The sequence below is a fragment of the Vombatus ursinus genome, unplaced genomic scaffold (assembly GCF_900497805.2).
Source record: "Vombatus ursinus unplaced genomic scaffold, bare-nosed wombat genome assembly UNPS02014801.1, whole genome shotgun sequence".
Taxonomy (NCBI): Eukaryota; Metazoa; Chordata; class Mammalia; order Diprotodontia; family Vombatidae; genus Vombatus; species Vombatus ursinus.
The window spans coordinates 9,861,426-9,883,969 of record NW_020954579.1 but is presented as its reverse complement, the minus strand read 5'-3'; the positions used below and the strand labels follow the sequence as shown (position 1 = coordinate 9,883,969).

General features: G+C 38.2%; 1 protein-coding gene across 1 annotated transcript in view; it reads right to left on the bottom strand.

Annotated features, from left to right (window-relative positions):
• Positions 1-22,544, bottom strand: part of MAPT (microtubule associated protein tau) — a 168,669-nt gene that overhangs the window by 90,059 nt on the left and 56,066 nt on the right. The window contains exon 2 of the mRNA XM_027873226.1: positions 11,335-11,517. Within this exon, the coding sequence (XP_027729027.1) occupies positions 11,335-11,500 (166 nt within the window). The 5' untranslated portion in view covers positions 11,501-11,517. The remainder of the gene's footprint in view (positions 1-11,334; positions 11,518-22,544) is intronic.

The following is a 22,544-nucleotide window of genomic DNA, read 5'->3' as shown; positions in this document are numbered from 1 at the left end:
CTTGTGTGTGTGTGTGAAGATACACACATTTTAGAATCTGACCGTTACCCCACATCTCATGAAAGTGGAGGAAACGCTGAACTACGATACAATCCTGAAAGGAAAATGCCCAGCTGTGATGCTGCATGACTCACCTGTGCATGTTGAAGCCCAATATCAGGATGTCTAAGAAAGGGTAAGGGTCAAATATTGAGGTCCGTGAGAGCAGCTAGAACAATCAGCAGATTCACGTGGTGCATCATATTGGACTTCTGTTTATACTTCCTATTCCAAGGCTAATTGTTCAAGTAAAAACTTCTGCCTTAATTAATGGTCCAAGTCCATAGAGGTTTATTTATTGAGCCTGGCTCTCTACAGTGAAAGCAAAAGTGGGTATGAGTCCCTCATTTTATAGATGAGGAACCTGGAGTTGGTGATTAGTCAATAGTTAGTCCAGGTGGGCCAAATTTTAGAGGCTTTGTAAGCCTTAAAGTATTGTATCAGTGGTTCTCAAACTTTTGCAGAGTGGGAAAAAAACCCTTCACTTAAACAAAACTTTGGCAGATCCTTTGTAGTAAAATTTTCTAAAATATTTTAATGCCCATTAACAAATAACATAAAGTTCATTAAAAAAAAAACTTAGGGTGATTCATGGTTCCTTGAAGCACAGTTTGAGAAATACTGTGCTATGTAAATGTCAGTTATCATTATTATTGTTGTTGTTGTTACTCTTATTATTATTCTTAGAAACTCTCCAGATGGTGATGTACTTAGAATTTCCTTACAGGGAGTTCCTCAGACCAGTGTCTAATTATTTATTAGAGGTCTAATAAAAATGATTATCTTGTTCTTTTTTAAATGGGGTTCAGACAGAAACAGTCTGGGAACAAGTCACTATCCTGCTACTCCTTTCTATTTGATGTTCTGAGGACTACTGTACAGGCTAATGAATGGACTGCTTTTTGTTAACTGAACAAGAGTACTGGGACTTAAGCTCATCTTCTTGTAGTCTTACTAAAAGCAGCGTGGGGACCACTTCAGCAGTGAAAAGAATATGGAGGTGAGATGCACCGTATCATGTTTTCACATGATTTTGACTTCTTTTAGTAGGTCTCTATGGGACAGCAGGGTGGAAAGAGTGGAGAGAGCGCTGGGCCTGGAGTCAGGAAGAGATGAGTTCAAATTTGGCCTTAGACAGTAACTAACTGAGAGACTTTGGGAAAGTCACTTAACCCTGCCTGCCTCAGTTTCCTCATCAATAAAATGATCTGGTGAAGGAAATGGCAAACCACTCCAATATCTTTGCCAAAAAATTCCCAAATGGCCTCATGAAGAGTTGGACACAAGTGAATAGCAATAACAACACTAGATATCTATATTTTAGAAGTTCTTCATTCCTTGCAGTTTGGAGACTATAAGTGGTATGGGGACATCTGTTAGAAATATTGCAATGATATTGTATTAAAAGCCCAAAAAGGAGTTACCCAAATCCTAAATAAGGCAGAAGTTGTTACTTTAATAAAACAGTAGCTTTAAGAATAGAAGGCTAAACAGAAACCCAATACCCAAATTTGCGAACTGCAAATAACTGCAGATATAAGCTTTGTTTCAGCTCATTTAATTAACGGAAGGCTGATAAGCAGAAGAGACAGGAGTAGCTAATTCCTTTCCCTGGAAGGTGATCTTACCCTCTTACATAGGGTATATTTCTGAAATGTATTATGTTTATGTTTAGTCTTCTGTTTTCATTAAGGTCAAATTCTCCATATTTTCCTTCAATGGAGGATCATTAATTGTGAAAAGTGTTTTGGGATGCTTGGTAGAGAGTGCCTAAGTGAACAAATTTTGTTCGCATTTTCACCCCTACTCCCAGGGACCTTTGTAAAGCAAGTTATGTTAGGTTCGATGGAGTTAGGAAATCACCCCCATGAGGCCCTGCCACTGTGAATCAGCATCAGCAGTTTCATCTAGATATCAACATACTCCCCAAGCATCCCAGTCCTAAGCTAGTCAAAGTCCTAAGAAGAGACATTTAATTTAATGAAGGCTCATGGCACAGAGAATGCTGCATTAAGCACTGTGCGATACAAAGTAATTGGAAGACATGACTCACTGTCCTTAAGGATCTTGCATCTGATAGGGAGACACAAGAAACACACATAAAAAAACAGACACATCGAGACAACCAAAACATTAGCATCAGTGTGTATCACTCATGTCTGTGGGAACTCATCTCTACATAACACATATATGTGCAGATCTGTCTGCACATGGGAGTTCTGGGGGTCAGTTGCTGAGGTATCTCCCTGGAAAGGCAGAGAGCACCTGATCCTGAAGGGATGAGGAAAGGAGAGGAGGTAAAAGGGTCAAAGGAGGAAGCATGACAGTAAGTCTAGAGGGCATGGGGTGGAAATTCTGATACATGTAGATAAGGATTACGGAGAAAGGACCCAAGGGAGGTACTACAGTGGGGGCACTCTGGCTGTGTGTGTGTGTGTACCTATATGAGTGTGTATGTACAAAACATAAGAATTTTAGCCTCAAGTTATATTTGTTTCTAAAAGCTAAGCAATTAATCTCTCATAGTTCGTCTGTTTATTGACAGACTCCTTAATTTATTTAGAGGAAAAGATCCACATGTGCTTAAAAGGAATCATAAGAAGCTACCAAGGCCATGGTTGCTAAACCTAGATCAGTTTCCTTATTTAAGAAATGGGGAAGGGGCAGCTAGGTGGTACAGTGGGTAGAGCTCCAGCCTTGGAGTCAGGAGAAACTGAGTTCAAATCCAGCCTCAGACACTTAACACATACTAGCTGTGTGAATCTGGGCAAGTCACTTAACCCTGATTGCCTCACCAAAAAGCAAAAAAAAAAAAAAAAAAAAAAAAAAGGGGAAACTGCAGTCCATAGAAGGAAATCAACTTACCAAGGTCGTCTGGAACCACAAAGAAACTTGATACTGTCATCCTGTCTCATTAATGCAATTATGCTCTTTATGTACCTATCGGTCAGCCCTGAAGCTGATGCCTTAGATCAGTCACTTTCCACATAGCTTTTGGTCTCAGCATCTTGGAGTGGCTGTTCCTCATGGTCAGCTGAAGCTAAATATAATAAAGGCTAAAATGCTCTCTTCCCTCCTTCACCCTCCTTTCTCCTCCGGGCCCAAGCTGCTCATCCCATGAGTTAACCCATCACATCATGGATATTCTGAGAAAGGAGACTAAAACTAGCTTTTCAATTCCCTTCTGGCCTTCACTTCACCGAGAGTCAATTTTGCTTCTTATGGACACATTCTCTATTTGCTCCTTTCACTGAAACCCTATATCAGTGGTTCTCAAACTTTTTGGTCTAAGGACCTCTTTACATTTTTTTTTTAGGCAATTGAGGTTAAGTGACTTGCCCAGGGTCACACAGCTAGTAAGCATCAAGTGTTTGGTCTAAGGCCGGATTTGAACTCAGGTCCTCCTGACTTGAGGGCCGGTGCTCTATCCATTGAGCCACCTAGCTGCCCCCTCTTTACTTTCTTAAAAATTGTTGAGGGCTCCCCAAAGAGTTTTTGTTTATATGGGCTATAGCCAAGGGGTGTGCTGGAGGTGGCTCAAAACAGCTCAGCCAATTGTTAAATTCACACATCAGAAACAGGCAAACACTACAAATCAGGGTTCGATTTATTGTTTTGTGAATTGTTGAAACTTAAGAAAGTGATGGAAAAAATGCTAATGTTATGCAGATTAAACTTAAAGTATTTCAAAATCCATCTGCCCCTCAGCTGGTTAGTAAACAAACACTTACCAGCATACTCTTGATAGTTATATAAATTTGCTATATTAGAAATTTTTTAGAAAATTTTAAAATGTTTATTTATTCATTTAAAAATAACAATAATAAATCCATGTTACATGTCAACACAAATAACATTTTAATGAAAATTATTATTTTCCAACATAAAAAAATTTAGTGAAAAGAGTGGCATTGTTTTACATATTTTTGCAAATCTTTTTAATGTGTGGCTTAATAAAGAACAGGTGGGGGGCAGCTAGGTGGTACAGTGGATAGAGTACTGGCCCTGGAGTCAGGAGGACTTGAGTTCAAATCCAACCTCAGACACAAAATACTTCCTAGCTGTGTGACCATGGGCAAGTCACTTAACCCTAGCTACTTCACTAAAAAAAATAAAATAAAATAAATAAAGAACAGGTGGATTCTCATATCTACTTCTGCATTCAATCTGTTGTAATATATCGTTTTGGTTGAAGCATGTGAAGAAAATCTGGCCTCACAAAGACATGTATTTGGGAAAAGGAGGAATATTTTAATAAGTAAATATTTTAGTATTATGAAAATAGTTTTGATCTTGAGGACCCCCTAAAAGGGTCTTGGGACCCCAGAGACCACATTTTGAGAATCATTATCCTAGATCATGGTCTCTTCCTCATCATTTAAGACTTCTATAACCTGTACAAATAAAACCAACGTAGTCAAGATTAGAAGGAAAGCAGAAAATTGGGGGGGAAATTTTATAGACAGTTTCTCAGATAAAAGTCTCATATCTCAAATATATAGAGAACTTTGACAAATTTATAAGACTATGAATCATTTCCCAGTTGATAAATGATCAAAGGATATGAACAAGCAGTTTTTGGATAAAGAAATCAAAGTTATACATAGTCATATGAAAAGGTGTTCTAAACCATTGCTGATTAGAAAAATGCAAAAAACAAGTTTGAAATATTGTCTCACACCTATTATTTGGCTAAAATGATAGAAGAGAAAAATGGCAAATGTTGGAGGGGATGTGGAAAAATTGGTGCACTAATAAACTGTTAGTGGAACTGTGAACTAATCCAACCATTTTATAGAGCAATCTGGAATTATGCCCAAAGAGTTAATAAAACTATGCAATACCCCTATCAGGTCTGTTTCCCAAGGTGATCAGGGAAAAAGGAAAAGAACCTATATGTTCTAAAATATTTATAGCAGCTCTCCTTGTAGTTGGCAAAGAACTAGAAAACAGTTGTGGTATATGATTGTGATGGAAACTACCACGCTATAAGAAATGATGAGCTGGTTGGTTTTAGAAAAACATGGAAAGATTTGCATGAAATAATGAAGAGTGAAATGAGCAGAAGCAAGAGAATGTTATATACAGTAACAGCAGTACTGTTCAAATAATAACTGAACGACTAAGCTATTCTGAGTACTATAAATATTCAAATCAACTACAAAGGACCTATGAAGGAAGATGCTATCCATCTGCAGAGAAAGAACTGATAAACAGAAGTATGCATAGTATGGTTTCATATATACATATATGTGTGGGTGGGTATATATATATATACACACATATATATGCTTATACATATATATATACACACATGTATGTGTATGTGTGTGTGTGTGTGTATGTGTGTGTATGTATGTGTGAAATGGTGCCCTGCTCCACTGCAGGGTGGGGAAGGAGGAAGAAAAAAATAAAATAAAAAGTACACAGCAGAGAACAAAAGAAAACTCAGAAGGAAACACAGAAAAGCAGGGTAATTTTGAAAACATGTAGTATTTATTACATAGTTTTTCAAAAAAGGTAAACAGGGTGAAATGGAGATTCATGGTTTCATATTAAATCCTTTCTGTGTTGTGCTGTGTACATAGAAATGATTTTTGTCTTTCTGTATTTAAATTTAAAATGAATAAAAAATTTTTAAAAATTCTTTTGTAACCTTGGACGTACTGCCTAAAGAACCACTCACTTTTCAGTTGACCTTCACTGCCCATTATTCTGATCCATTCATACTACCCTACCTCCTCAGCGCTCTTCAGTAATTATCCTTTGTTCTATATTATACATGGCTTTATATTAGAGTTTACAGTATAGGACCTAAAAGTCATTTAGTTCAACTGATGAGGACCCCATGGCCTACAGTGATGAAATGTCTTGCCCAGGGTCACATAGGTAGTTAAGTAGGAGAGCTGGGATTGGAATCCAGGCCATCTGACTCCAAAACCATCACTCTTTGCATGAGATGGTTCTTGAACATATATTATCTCTTCCTCTCCCTGCCTCCCAGCAAAGTACTTTGAGGATAGTGTGATAAAAGCACTAAAACATGAATTACTATAATGCTTCTCCCATAATGTCTGGTAACTATAGTTCTTAACCTCATTCTTACTACCTACATAAAGACACGGCTCGATTTTATAGTATTTTGTGATTACAAGAGCCATCCTTCATTCTCTGGAATGTAACTGAGTCAATATTGTCTGCTATAGGATATTTACATGTTTATACTCATTCATACATAGTTATATTCATGAGTAAGGCACCTTACACTCTAGCCATTCTCTTCAACCACCTCCTATCAGGAACTCACACTCTGCCGCCACATCGCTTCCCAGTCTTTCCTAAATCATGCTGCCAGGCATGTAGCACCCCCTCAGAACTCCCCTTGGTGTGTTATCTCCCCTGCATGTAGCCTTACCTCCTCCAAGCTCCCCTTCATGTCATCTTTCTCTCTTAGAATGTAAATTCCCTAAGGTCTCACTTGTGTTTGTATCTCCAGTGTTCAGTACAATGCCTGATACATAGCAAGTGCTTAATAAATGCTTATTTATTCATTCATTCAATTTGACAATTGGCTTCAGCACACCAGAGTTGGGTTATTCTTTCATGTGAGGAATCAAAGGTCTTATAGAGATACTTATGCTTTTAAGTGTGTATTAAGCACCTTTATGCCAGGCACTGTCCTAAGCACTGGGGATGCAAAGAAAAAAAGCAACAACGGTCCCTCTCCCTCAAGTAGCTCACAATCTAATGGGGGAGATGACATGCAAACAATGATATACAAACATGAGATATACAGGGCTGAACTGGAGATAATCTCAGAGGGAAGGCACTAGCATTAAGGAGGACTGGGAAAGGTATTTGATCAATGATCTCTGATCTCCCAGACTTCACTACCTCTGTCCAAGAATATCTCCTTCCCTACTTGCACAGCAGCTGAAATTCCCACCAACAGAATATTCCTTTGTATTGAATAGAATATTCCTCTAACTGTAGAGGTAAGGGGATCACAGTGGAAGACCACTTTTAAAATGCAAACATTCATCTTACCTGGAGAGGTAACACATCAACTCATTAATACATTTACTAAAGCAGGGATTCTTAACCTTTTCTGTGTGACATGGACCCATTTTTGCCTATGGATGTGGATGACTCCTCAGAATATTTTTTTTAAATTCAAAATTGAGAAAACTGGCGGGGGGGAATTTCATAGCAAGCTAAGGCCTCATCTATCAAATATATAGAGAACTGAATCAAATTTATATGAATATGAGACATTCCTCAATTGATAAATGGAACAGGCAGTTTTCAGATGAAGAAATTCAAGCTATCTATAATCATAGGAAAAATGCTCTAAATCACTACTGATTAGAGAAAGGCAAATTCAGAGAAGTCTGAGGTACTACCTCACACCTATCACATTGGCTAATATGATAGAAAAGAAAATGTCAAATGTTGGAAAGGATGTGGGAAAACTGAGACACTAATGTACTGTTAGTGGAGTTGTGAACTAGTCCAACCACTCTGGAGAGCAATTTAGAACTAGGTCCAAAGGGCTACAAAATTGTCCCCTTGACCCAGAAAAACCTAGGTCTATATCCCAAGGAGGAAAAAAAAAGAAAAGGATCTATACGTACAAAAATATTTATAGAAGGGGCAGCTAGGTGGCGCAGTGCACAGAGCTCTGGCCTTGGAGTCAGGAGGACCTGAATTCAAATTCGACCTCAGACACTTGACAGTTACTAGCTGTGTGACCCTGGGCAAGTCACTTAACCACAACTGCCCCACCTCACCCCACCCCCAAAAAAGAAAAATATTTATAGCAGCTATTTTTTGTAGTGGCAAAGAATTGGAAATTGATGGGATGCCCATCAATTGGGGAATGGCTGAGCAAATTATGGTATGTGATTGTGATGGAATACTATTGTGCCATAAGAAATGATGAACATGATGCTTTCAGGAAAACCTGGAAAGACTTATATGAACTGATGTTAAGTAAAACAAGCAGAACCAGGAGAACACTGTACACAGTAACAGCAACATTGTACAATGATCAGCTGTGACTGACTTAATTATTCTCAGCAATACAAAGATCTAAGACAATTCTGAAGGACTTATGATGAAAAATGCTATCCAGCACCCATAAGGAACTGACAGAATCTGAACACAAATCAAAGCATGCTGTTTTTTTTATTCATTTTTAAAATTTTTCTTGTTTTTTTTTTTTTTTGGTCTGTCTTTTCTCTTACAACATGACTTATATAATATATTTTGCATGACCACACATATATAACCTCTATCAAACTGCCTGCCATCTTAGAGAGCGGGGAACAGTGGGAGAGTGAGAGAGAATTTGGAATTCAAAATTGTAAAAATGAAGATTAAAGATTGTTTTTATGTGTAATTGGGAAAAATAAAATACTAAATTTTTTATTAAAAAAAACCATAATTGAAGGAAATGTTATTACCATTAAAGTTTATCTGGGCCTGGGACCTCTCTGCCCCTCCACCCCATCCCACCTCTCAAACACAAAAAAATCCAAAAAAGAAAACTGCTCCTTCTATAAACTTCATGCCATTTTATATAAATTCTCAATTTCCTCCTGTGCATAGCAAGAACTTAGTAAAGTTTAAGCAGCATTTATCCTGGAAGTAGCTACAACTTGGGGGCAAGTGAGAAACCCATGTTAGCCAAACAGACTGTCCCTGAGGAGATCTGGGCTGGTCTTTCCTAAGAAGTTCAGGTGAGGGTGAGGCCTGAAATCTCTGAGTGAAATTCTTTAAGAATCAGCCTACTCTTCCCAGCTGCTACAGGCAGCCTCTGATCAAGCTGAGGAAAAGATTTTTATTTTTTAACACCCTAATAAATAGCTCTCATTTCTCTCCCCTTTCAGGATGTCTGCTCCCATTAAGAGAACAAGGTACTAACAGGTTCAAGGCACAACTGACTGCCCCAGTACATCTTGTTTCCTCCAAGATGCCTCATTTGAATAAGCACAGAAAAGACTGCTTAATTTCCAGCCTATTACCCCCATTCTCTTCTTGGGCCTTAATTACTATCAGCAATTATCTGCAGCATCCCATTCAATAAAATTGCATGAGAAGAGAAAAGTAAAGTTTTTTTTTTCTTTCTCTTTTCTACTTAAAATAAACATATACATGTGACATTATTGGAAAAATATTTTATAGTAAGCAAGCAAGGATTTTTATCTCAGGTAGTACTGCATCCTGAGGAGGGTCAAACACATTCAGGTCATATGAGCTGCCTTTTCAGCAAAACCAATTCTGTGGAGCAGAACTCAACTCCCTTGGGCCAACCGGAAAGGAAGTTGTTCCTGCTCTAGGTTGGGCCTCTGCGGAGGGAGTGGAGAGGGTGGGGGTGGGAAGAGGTACCAAAGTATTTATACTTCACTGTTAGAAAACCAAAAACAGTAAAACCTCATTCACTCAGAACTGCTAAATGGGGAGGGATGGAAGGCCAGACTAAAATAGGGAAAAATCTAAAATACAATCCATCTCTGACCCTTTGGGATTGATATGGGAGGAAACAAATAAGGAAAAGGACTGTGCCTGAAAACTAATCAGCAGAGGAAGGGACAGGAGTCAATGGGTAAATTTCCTAGGGGAATACTTTTTTACACTTTCTAATACATACAGAAAGGCCAGCTGAGGGCCTAAAAGAGCCCACTTTGAGGAATAATAATAACAACTATATAGTGCTTTAAAGTTTGCAAAGTGTTTAGCTCACAACAATCCTATGATGTTGGTACTACAGGAATACTCAAGTTTGCAAATGAAGAAACCAAGTCTCAGAGATTATGTGACTTGCTTAGGGTCAAATGACTAGTGTCAAAGGTGAGACTTGAACCTAGGCTTTCTTGACTCCAAGGCCATCTCTCTATTCTGGCCACACAGAGAGAAGAAACATTTAGAATTAACACATGTTATCTTACACGTTAGAGGCTATAAGGCTGTAGTAGAGAGAGGCAGCCTTAGAGCCAGGGATAGCTCTGGTCAAGTCCTGTGTCTGATATTAGAAAGGGGATATAGGTTGTTTCATTCTTAATACGTGTACTTCCAATACCTAATACAATGCTGGCCATGGTCAGCACTTAATAAATGCTTGGTGACTGACTGACTGCCAAATATTGGCCATGTCACTTAATCTCTCACTGCCACGGGCAACTTTATGGGACTAAGTTGCAAAGCAGGTTCCAACCTGCATTGGTAGAGGGTGTTCCCAACCTGGAATTCCCTATACCAATAAAACCACAGTTCCGGTCTGAAACAATTTACGAGCCAGTAATGAAGGCTGCCATCAACTGGGACTGGCACACAGCAGATATATAATAAATAATTTTTTGAATGGAAGGTGTTAAAAATAACTTATTTTCCTACCTAGGTTAAACAGATCTCTGTACTCTTTTCAAGCCCTATTCCTCAGCTTGGCAAACTTTTTTTTTTAAATTAACTAAAGCAAGCCTTAGACCCAGGTCAGAATTATTAGTTTAAATTAGTGAGGTTTTACTATACTTAGAGTAGGGAGTAATGAAACACGTTTCTTTTTGTTACAGTATAAATTATTCTCCTCATTCTATTCACCTCACTTTGAATCAGTTCCTATGAGTCTTCTTAGGTTTCTTCAAAACCATCCCTTTCATCATTTCTTATGGCACAATAGTATTGCATTGCATTCATACTGTATTACCATAACTGATGCAGCCATTCCTCATTTAATGATCACTCCCTCAGTTTCCAGTTCTTTGCCACTACAGAAAGAGCTGCTATGAATATTTTTGTACATATGGATCCTTTTCCTCTTTCTTTAATTTCTTTGGGGTATAGGCCTAGTAGTGGTATTGCTAGGTCAAGGAATATACATTGTTTGTAACTATTTGGGGCATAGATCCATACTACTTTCCAGAATGGCTAGACCAATTAATTCACAGCTCCACCAACAGTGCATTAATATATATCCCTGTTTTCCCACAGCCTCTCCAACATTTGTCATTTTCTCTTTTCGTCCTCTTCATTAACATGATGGATATGAAGAACCGCAGTGAGTATATTTGTTACAAAGATTTTGTTTTTGTTTCCCTTGTGGTGGGACTGGGGAAAGAAGTAGATAGAAGGCAAAAAAAAGTCAACGCTTATTAACTGAAAAAAACTAAAACAGAGTGGAAAGGTTGGAGGTGGGGAGTGGAACCAGGCTGAAAGCTTTGATGATTGGAAGAGAGAAGAAAAAGGCAGATAATTTGTGCCACGGGGTCACAAAGATCTGCTTTCTCATTGACTGACCTTTCAAGCCATGTCCCGTATCATCTTCACTGTCCTGCAGCAGAGTATAACCTTGAGAAGGCATGTCTTTCCTCTCTCCTCCTATCTGAAACGGTTCTCCAGAATGGATCTGCTGGTTCCCAGGGTGGTCTTCCATCATGCTGAAGCTTGGTCTTTGCTCAGCCATCCTGTTCAGAGAGTTTCCTGGGAAGAGAATGCAAGGGGCGGGATGGGAGGGAGAAAAAGCAGTCACACTATGAGCCTTCAGAGGTACCTGAAGAAAACTACTTGCTAGTGTGGACACTGCCAGTGGGGCAGCTAGGCAGGGGCCTATTCCCCCACTACAAGGGGCCCACCACCCACTGGCCTTCTGGATCCCCTGTAGCTCAGCCCCCTCTCCATCATGCCCTTGTTCTAGCTCTCTAAATGATAGTGCTTATTGTATTCTCTCTTTAAGGCTGACAGTGAATTAGTAGTAATTGCAAATAATTTATGCCAGTGGTTGCCAAACTCTTAGAGAATGAGGACTCCTTTTTAAAATTAAAAAAAATGTTTTTAGGGACCCCTCCATGATAACCTGTGCTATTAGCATCCATTGACTGAGAAAATGCAGAAGGATAAAACTAAATGACTTCTGTAATGCTTTAGAATGACTTTGTATTTTATTCCCCATAATAGCCAAAAGAAAGGTCTCATTTCATTCTAAATGCCCAGGAAAAAATGTTTCCTGTTAAATATAACCAAGGTTCAAATCCCACCTCTGACACTAATTAATGAATTATTCAACTAATCAATAAGCATTTATTAATCACTTACTATGCACCAAGCAGCATGCCAGGCAAATACAAAGGGGTACAAATGCAAAGAATGAAAGAGTTCCTGCCCTTGAGGAGTTTATATTCTAACAGGGGATACAACATATAGATAAATAGGTACAGGTACACACAAGATACAGATAGAGTAGATGGAAAGGAACCTTAGAAGGAAAGACAGTATAACCTTTCTATAACTCAGTAAATGCTCTCAGAAAGTTGCTGAGGCTGAAAAATTCATTAGCCTGTGGACAAGTTGTTAATGAACCTTTCTAAACTCAGGCTGGTCCTCATAAGAGACACACAATCTACCATCCTAGTAGGGCCTGTTTAAGAACGCAAAGTTACTTCCATGCCATGATAAACTACTGGAAGAAGCTCATATTTTTACATAGCTTTTTAGCTTTTCTTTAGCTAATCTCATGGATTATCTCTTACATATTAAAAGACAAAGGTCCCATCAGCACCTTATACTGCATACCACAATAAATTACAAGTGGATAAACAATTTAAATAAGTCTCACTGTAAAAAAAAAATGAGATGAAACTGGAAGGTTACATTATTCACAACTGAGGACTGTGGAGGAATTGATAATGGACATGAGATAAAGGAGATTTTAAAAGACAGAAATAGGCAATTTGATTATATACAACTAAAATGCTATTGCACAAACAAAACCAATGCAGCAAGAATGGTAAGAAAAAATATAGGCTGGGAATTTTTTTTTTCATTAAACATCTCTGTTAAAAGTGACATCTAAAACCTATAGGGAATTGACATGAATTTATAAACTTTAGGGGACATCCACAAATAGATGTGTGCTAAAGGATATGCTGGAGCAGCTAGGTGGTCCTGGAGTCAGGACGACTCATCTTCTTGAGTTCAAATCTGGCCTCAGACACTTACTAGCCATGACCCTGGACAAGTCACTTAACCCTGTTTGCCTTAGCTTCCTCATCTGTCAAATGATCTGGAGAAAGAAATGGCAAACCACTCCAGCATAGCTGCCAAGAAAACCCCAAATGGGGTCATGAAGAGTTGGATACAACTGAAACAACTGAACGACAACAACAAAGGACATGATTTTGGGAAATATTGAACACAAAAGGAGAAGGGGACAGCAGAGGATGAGATGGATAAATAGAGTCATGGAAGGAATAAACATGAGTTTGGACCAACCTTGGGAGAGAGTAGAGGACATAATGGCCCAGTGTTCTATGGTCCATGGGGTCATGAAGAGTCAGACATAACTGAACAAATGAACAGTAAGAACAACAACAAAGTATATAGAGTTTTCTTTTTATAATTGTAATTTTTATTGATATCTTTTGCTCTTATTCCACCTTTATTTCTAAATACATTCCTCCTCACCCCACTCCACTCCCTATTTAGAAAGCCATCCCTTATGACAAAACAATTTTACAAAGAAAGATAAGGAGAAAACTCCCCCCAACAATTCAGCAAAATCAATATACCAGCAAAATTTGGTAGTATATTCAATTTTCCATACCTATGAAAAGAAGGAACTGAGATGCATTTTTTCATTTCTTCTTTGGAGACAAGTATGGACTCAAGAAGACCTGAGTTCAAATCCTGCCTTTGAAATTTATTAGCTGTATGTTCCTGGGCAAGTCACTTAACCTTTCAGCCTCGATTTCCTCATTTATAAAAAGAGGTAGTTGGGTTCAATGGCTTCTATGGTCCCTTCCAGATTAAAATTTATGATCAATTAGGATGCTTAAAAGCCTTTAAGAATTATTGCTGAGAATTTTTCTGAAAACTTTACATCACCTTGACAAAAACTTAAATGGAGACTATTAAATGTACCTGTCTGCATCAGCCTTCTGAACATTTCAGTCCTAGAATGCAGAGAACAAGACAAGATTTCTTTCCTTTCTCTATAATAAACTATAGCCTGGTTTGAATGAATGTTTATCATTTCTGCAACAATAAATGTTTTTGATCACTGTGTAAGATAACAAATTGCATGGATACTCCAGCACTGTTGGATGTAATATGGAAAAAGAAGCACAGAGTTTTTAGATTAATCAAATTCAGAACTGAAATAGTGTTGCTGGGAAAACTGGAGCAGGTGGCATTCATTAGAGAGACACAACTCACCCTGGTTTAATGCAGAATAATATCAGAGTCAAGTTTAAAATGAACCTTGACTCTTTATCCCACAACAAAGACTGGGTCAGTGACTCCCCTATTTCAGTATCTAACAACCACAAGTTGGTGGGGACCAGAAACACATGTCTATGTTCTAAAACGTGACTGATGATGATCTAACATAACAAAAAGTGGGGTATGCTACCATAGAAGGGCAGCTTGATGGAGAAAACAGAAGACCAGTCAGGGAAACCTCAGTTCAAGACCTGTCTTTGACACACACTAGTTGTAGGACCATAAGCAAGTTACTTAACCTTTCAGTGAGTCAACTAGTATTTATTAAATACTTATTATGTACCAGGTACTGTGCTAAGTGCTGGAGATACAAAAACGGGAAAAAATTACAACCCCCACCCCACCCCAAACAACAACCACCACCACCAGGTCTTGCTCTCACAGCCTAATGGGGAAGATAGCAGCAAACAACTACGTACAAGGGCAGCTAGGTGGCACTGTGGATAGAGCACCAGGCCTGGAAGGAAGACCTGAGCTCAAATCTGCCCTCAGACACTTATTGGCTGTGTGATCCTGGGCAAATCACTTAACTCTGTTTGCCTTGGTTTTCTTATCAGTAAAATGAGCTGGCGAAGGAAATGGCAAACCACTCCAGTAATCTTTGCCAAGAAAACCCCAAAAGAAGTCATAAAGAGTTGGACGTGACCGAAAATGACTAAAGAACAACAACAATGTACAAACTTAAGATACAGTTGGGATAAACTGATTGTACATAACTGGAGCTCTGGGTAAAGAGACGTTGGTTTATATGGTGCTCCATCTACCCTGAAATAGCATTAGTGCTCAAAGTGTGACACGGTTGAAGCAAGGTCACCCACGCATTTCTGTTTTTAGGTAATACCGTTGATCGGTTTTCTACATCAAGAATGCCACACGTCCATGTGATAGCTGTCCCAGCAGAGTATTCCTCGGTTCTGACGATTGACTTGGCAATTTTTGGCCCCCAAATCTTGTGCTGTTTTTGTTGACTCGTTTCCAATCTCCATGACCCCATTTGGGGTTTTCTTAGCAAAGATACTGAAGTGGTTTGCCATTTCCTTCTCCAGTTCATTTTATAGATGAGGAAACTGAGGCAATTAGGGTTAAGTGACTTGTCCAGCGTCATACAGCTAGTAAGTGTCCGAGGCCAGATTTGAATCTTGAGTGTTGCCTTCAAAGACATCTCAGGCAGGCTGACTCTATCCCAGTAGTATTACAATATTCTGCCCTCGGTATTCTCATCTATGTGAGTTTGTGGAGTTTTGATGCTTGGCTTAAGACAAGGCTCTTTCATCCATGTTCCTAGGGGAGCAGGGTTCACTACGGAGCCATGCAGGTCTGTATGTGCTGCTCGTGGAGCCAACTAAAGCTAGTCAGTAGTCAGCAACGAAAGTGGACTCAATCCCTGGTTTTCTGAGAAAGAAGAGAACCTGCCTCACTTAGAAGGAAGAGAGGCCACACGGGACCTGACGAATAGATTTCTTACCATCCTGCCGAGAGTCTTTCATCTTGGGGCATAGTAGATTTGAAAGAACTTGTTCAAGTTCTGGTTCATTCCATTACTAACCTCATGACCTTAGGAGAATCTGAACCTTGTTTTTTTCATGTGCAAATAGGGATAAGGATATTTCCACAGCCTATCTCACAGGGTTGTGGTGAGGATCAAATGAAGATGTATGTAAAATCATTTGTAACGATGAAGCGCTAATATAAATATGAGCTATTGCTGGAGCCATCGCCAGTCACCTTGGCTTTTGTCTTGCTGGACTCTGATGATTCTGGAGGAGAGAGTGAGGCTGTCTTTGTGCAGCTCTGCCTCACTTAAATCCAATTCACTTCCACGTGAAGACATCATCCCCATGATGTCATTAGTTCTCTTCAAGAATGAAGGATGAGGGGGCAGCTAGGTGGCACAGTGGATAGAGCACTGGCCCTGAAGTCAGGAGAACCTGAGTTGAAATCTGGCCTCAGGCCAAACATTTGACACTTACTAGCTGTGTGACCTTGGGCAAGTCACTTAACCCCAACTGCCCCCCCGCAAAAAAAGAATGAAGGATGAACAACAGTATTGCTATTCTAAAGTTGTGTTCACGTAGCTATATCTTAACACGTTATATTATATTGACATATATCAATATTATATATGTATATGTACACATACACATATATATATTAATATAGTTTTTAAAATCACCTTTATTTCCCAAGATATCCCTTCTCCCCTTCCCTGTCTCAGACAGTCATCCCATATAACAAAAAGAAAGAGAGGGAGAAAGAAAGAAAAGAAAAAAGCAGCAAAATTAGCCAACACATCAACCAAATCTGACGTTATATGTTGTGTTCCATGATTACAATCCTCCACCTTTGCAAAGAAGTGAGGATTGTCATATCTCTTCTTTGTGGTCAGCCATTGACCACTCAGCTATTGGGAAATGACTTTTGATCTTATATATTTAATTTCATTCCCTAGATATCTTGAATATCAGAAGTAATTAATGTATAGTTTTTTCCCCTAATACACCACTTCCTTTCTTTAACCTAGTTGTGTTTCATTCATACAAAACCTTTTTCAATTATAACTGAAATTATTTATCTTTTGTAATTGTCTTTATAGAAGTAGCTAGATGGCTCAGTAGATAGAGCGCTGGGCCTGTAGTCAGGAAGACCTGAGTTCAAATCCAGTCTCAGATCAAATCAGTCTCTAGCCGTGTGACCCTCAGCAAGTCACTTAGCCCTATTTGCCTTAATCCACTGGAGAAAAAAATGGCAAATCACTTCAGTATCTTTGCCAAGAAAACCTCACAGACAGAGTCAGACAGAACTAAATGACTGAACAGTAACTGCCTCTATCCCTCATTTGGTTAAGAATTCTCCTCCTGGCCATAACTGTGACAGATACCTGATCTGCTTTGCTTCTAAGTGTTTTACGGTGTGACTTTTAACACTTAGGCCATGTTACCATTTTGAGCTTATTGTGCTATATGATGTATTGCTAAAGAGCTAATGCCTTCTAAACTGCTTTCCAGCTTCCACAAAAATTCTTGTCATTGAGGAAGTTCTGTACCAAGTGATTTGTGCCCTTGGGTTTATTGATCACTGGATTATTAAGTTCAATAATTTCTAATTTAAAGTTTCTTGATATCTTTTGGGTTTTTTTACCACCCAGATTTTACAATGTAACACTCTCCATTTATCCCCCCTAGAAAGCCATTTTTACCACAAAAAAAAATGAAAGAGAGAAAAACAGTACAGTAAAACTATCCAACACACTGAAAAGAAATCAGAGAACATATGCAGTATACTATGCCCATGTAAGGAAGGCGACTTCTCATACCTGTTCTCTGAGGTCAACCTTGGTCACTGTAATTCTGCAGCATCAATTCTGATTACTTTGTTACTGTTCTTTTCATTTATATTGTTGCAGGCATTGTGTATATATTTTTTTCTGGTTCTTCTTACTTCTCTTTGCATCAGTCCCTCTAAGTCTTCCCATGCTTCTCTGGGTTCATCATATTCATCTTTTCACAACAGTAATATTCAATGTTCTCTAAGGTAGAAGTATTAAATACACTGCCCACTGGCACACTTCCAAGTGTAGCCAGAACTAGATTAAAATGTAATTGGGAAACATTTAACAAAATAAAAAAAATCAATAGAACAGATAATAACAATGTGTGGTTTTCTAAGTCAATATGCAGCTCAATATGTGTAGTTTAGTGGCTTCATTTCTATTTGAGTTTGATATTACACTGCTTTAAGGTACCTTCTAGCTCTAAACTGATGATCGTATGATTTATGATCTTGTGATCCTAGGTACATATATATAAATAAATAATCTATAATATATAAATAATTATTTGTATACATGTGCATATATACATATATACATACATATGTGTGTACATATAGAAACATATATGCATATATACATTATACACACACACATATGCTAGGTGGTGCATTGGATAGAGTGCCAATTCTGTGACACTGGGCAAGTCACTTAACCCCATTTGCCTCAGTTTCCTCATCTGTAAAATGAGCTGAGGAAGGAAATGGCAAACCACTCTAGGACCTTTGCCAAGAAAACCCCAAAAGAGGTCATGAAGAGGCAGACACGACTGAAACAATGACTCAACAACAATGTCGAAAAGATCCTAGGCACCACAAGTTGTTTAGCTCTCTCCCAATCAACGGGCACCTAGTTTGTGACTATGACAAAAAGTGCTGACATAAATACTTTAAGGCATACACAGCCATCCTTTGACCATTTACCTCCTTGAAGTATGCCTAGCAGTGGAGTGTATTCAGATAAAAGAATATTGACATTTTAGTAATTGCCATATAAATTGCAAATTGTTTTATAGAATGATCGGATTACTTCACTGCTGTGCCAACAGGGCCTTAGTATTCCACCTTCTACGACTGACTCCAGCATTGACTCTTTCTTTATCTGGTTATGTTTGTCAATTTGCTGAATGTGAGGCAAAACCTCAAAATTGGTTTGTTTGAATTTCTTTTATAATGATTTAGAGCATTCTTTCATATGATCGTTAATTGCCTGCTAGTTTTTGAGAGCTGTCTGTGCATATACTTTGATTTATTAATTGGGGAATGGCTTTTGGTCTTACATTATTTTTGTTATTTGTCTATTTATCTTGACTATCAGAGTCTTATTAGAATACTTGATAACAAGATTTTCCCCAGATGACTCCTTCCTTCTCAATCTAGTTACATTAATTTTGTAAATGGAATGCAATAGCTTTTAATTTCATATAATTAAAATTAGCTATTTTATCTTTTGTGATCACCTCTATCCGTTTTAAAAACAAAGAAAACAATACCCAAATGAGGTAAGTACTTCTGTACATACAGACTAAAGATTGTCAGAGCTCTACCTTACAAATCCCTGTAATTTAAAGGAGATAGAAAGGACAATTGTGAGATCAAGATACCATAATCTACTTCCTCAAAATTTTACCTTTCTAGTTTTTCCATTACATTTTAATATTATATTTATCATGAGAGTTAAGGTGGCATATTGCATAGAGCACCAGCCAGAAAGAGCGGGGTTCAGTTTCTGCCTCTGACAGACATAAGCTGGGTGAACGTAGACAAGTTACTGAGCCTCTCAGTGTTCAAGGAAACTCTCCAAAATTATGAAGGGAAGGTGAGTTGCTTATCTGTGTAGACAGTGGTGTTTTGACACCTGAGTTCTCTTCATAGATGAAATCCCAGCTCCAGACCTAAAGCCATAACTAAGGCAGAGTGATCAGAGCTTTGTCTCAGGGTGTCAAGAGCTAGAGGAGAGAACATAATAGTACTATCCCTCTTTCAGGGCCCACTTTCTGCAACAAGGACCATACCTCCAAACCTCTGTCTGCTGCCTCTCCCTCCTAGACCTTGCTCAGTATACTTGCATACAGCTACGGTAGACTACTCTGTTGTCTTCTGTGTACCACCACCTTACTCTCTAGTGTTATCTACAACTTGAGGGGGGAAATTTACATATGTATATATGGGTGTATGTGTGTGTGTGTGTGTGTGTGTGTGTGTGTATACATATACAAATATACATATATGTGTATATACACATAAAATACAGAGAATATACATTCTAACTCATTATGTAAATAAATATTTTCAAACGCATATATCTATGTGTCTATGTATATATATATCTTCCTCTCACCAATATTTTTTTTCTGCTCCCTTCAATAAATAAAAAATCCATATAAGAAGAGGTGGTACTATAGATATAGATCTATATATATAGATACACAGATACACACACATACTCTCTCTCTCTATATATATATATGTATACATACATACATATGGAGAGAGAAAGAGTGTGTATATGATACTGCATCTTTTACGCATATTTTAAATTCTATGTGCTGGGCCATCTCCAGTCATCCTGATCTATATCTGGCCACTGGACCCAGATGGCTCTGAAGTAAAAAGTGAGGCTGGTGACTATGCATAGCCCTCCCTCACTTAAATCCAATTCATTTGCAAGTCATGGCATCATCTTCCTGATGTCATGGTCCTCTTCACAAATGGACAAACTATACACAAATTTTATGTATGCATGTATATGAGTTTATATCTACATATGTTTCAATCTATCTATCTACATCTATACCTTTTACATATATATTCATCAGTTTAGACTCTTAAGTACTTGGATGTTATACAGATCAGTGTGTGTGTGTGTGTGTGTGTGTGTGTGTGTGTGTGTAAAATATGAGATTATTTTATTGCTGGTGGTGTCTTTAAATGTAGTGTAGTTTCCTTGTTTGCCCTTTTAACCATGCCTATTTTCTACTGTTGCCTTTTTCTGAGATTATCATTGCTACCTCTGTTTTCTGAGTTCACCTAAACCATAATAAATTCTTTTCCAGTGCCTCATTTCAACACTATGTGAATCTTTATTCTTTAACCATGTCTCTTGTAAACAACATATTGTTGGATTCTACTTTTTAATCTAGCCTACTATTCTCTTTCATTTTATGGGTGAGGTCAGTCCATTAACATTTACCCTTATTTTTTGTTAATTCTCTTTTTCTTTCCATCATGTCCTCCTCTTATTGGCTCTGGAAAACAAAGGGAGGCTGGTGATTTTGCACAGCCCTCCCTTACTCAAATCCAAATCAATTGCAAGTCATGTCATCATCTCTCTGATGTCATGTTCCTCTTTAAGAATGAAGGACAAACCACAACCACAATCCTTTTCTTACTTTCCCCACTCTTTGCCATTTTCTTTCCTTTCATAACACAGGGTAGTAAAAGAGAAGGGTGATTAACAGTAGTGATCTAAAATTGAAGCAATGTGTCCATTCCACTGCCCTTCCTCTTTTTTTCTCACCCAGACCCCAATTCACTATTCCCTACCCTTTCTTTTATTTTTTTAATCTTCACTTAAAACCCACTCTCTGACATTGAAGATTGTTTTGCTTATGATTATTTTTTCCCCTACTTTATCCTCTATTCTTAAATATTCTACTTGCTGCTCCTTGTCTCTGTTTCCCTGTTGAGTTTTAATGTATTCCAACACCAAACTCTGTGTGTGTGTGTGTGTGTACGTAACCCTCCTTTGACTTATGCAGATAAGAGTGAGGTTCATTAGATGTCTGCTTCCTACTTTCCACATTAGTATATGCTGCTTCTTGCACACCCCACATATAAGAAATAGTAAGCTTCATCTCTTCCCCCCCTTACTTTTTCTATCCAATCGTAAAACCATCAAAATAGAACAAGACCCCCCCATTTATCTTATATAACCCCTCCTATCAAGCTTGAAGACATTAGAGCTCTGAAGAGACAGTTGCTTCTTCTCACCCATTAGAATGTAATCACATCACCACCATAAAGCTCTTTTCAAATGCTCTAATCTCTTTAGCATAATTTATTTTTGTGGGTTTATCTAGATTCCTATATTTTCAATTCAAAATTTCTACTCAGTTCTGGTCTTTTCATCAGACATTCTTGAAGGTCCTCTATTATATTAAAGATCTATTTTTTTCTGTAGGATTATACTTATTTTTAAGGGTTAAGTAATTCTTGATTGTGAGCCTTTATATTTTGCCTTCTACAACATCACATTCCAAGATACTCCCTTCAAAAATCAATTAAGTACAACCCTATCATTTTACAGATGAAGAAATTGAGGCACTGAGAGGGGAAAAGATTTTCTAGAAAGTACCTAGGCTTGAATTTGAAGTTAAGTCTTCAGGTTTCAGGTACTGTGCTCTTCCTACAATGGCCCCACAAGGTACAGATAGAGGCAACACTATGGAATCATGTAAGTCACAAGATTCTACTTAGATTTCTGGTCCCTTCTCTTCCTCAGGTATTCTTAAGACATTTTAGTCTTAGACTCCAGTTAAAATTGTTTACAAAAAGTCAATTAACTGATCATTAATGTGTATGTCCCTAGGGATTCTTAAAATAACACTCACACATTTAGGCTACTCACATACCCTATTCTGCACTGCCAACATTTGAACCAGAATAGAATCACATTCCCTACCATGGGTTGGTTGGGATTAACTGGTTTGGGATGATCCACTCTGCTGGGAGGTCATAAAGAATACCCTGCCCCTAACATATTCACCTCACTTTCAATTTTCTAAATCCAACATGCCCATATGTTCCTCAACACTCACCGAGTCACTTGGGCTTTATTCCCCAGTTAGTGAAAATGTGTAGTTTTCTCACAGGTTAAATATTCATACCCTTTCCCATCTGCA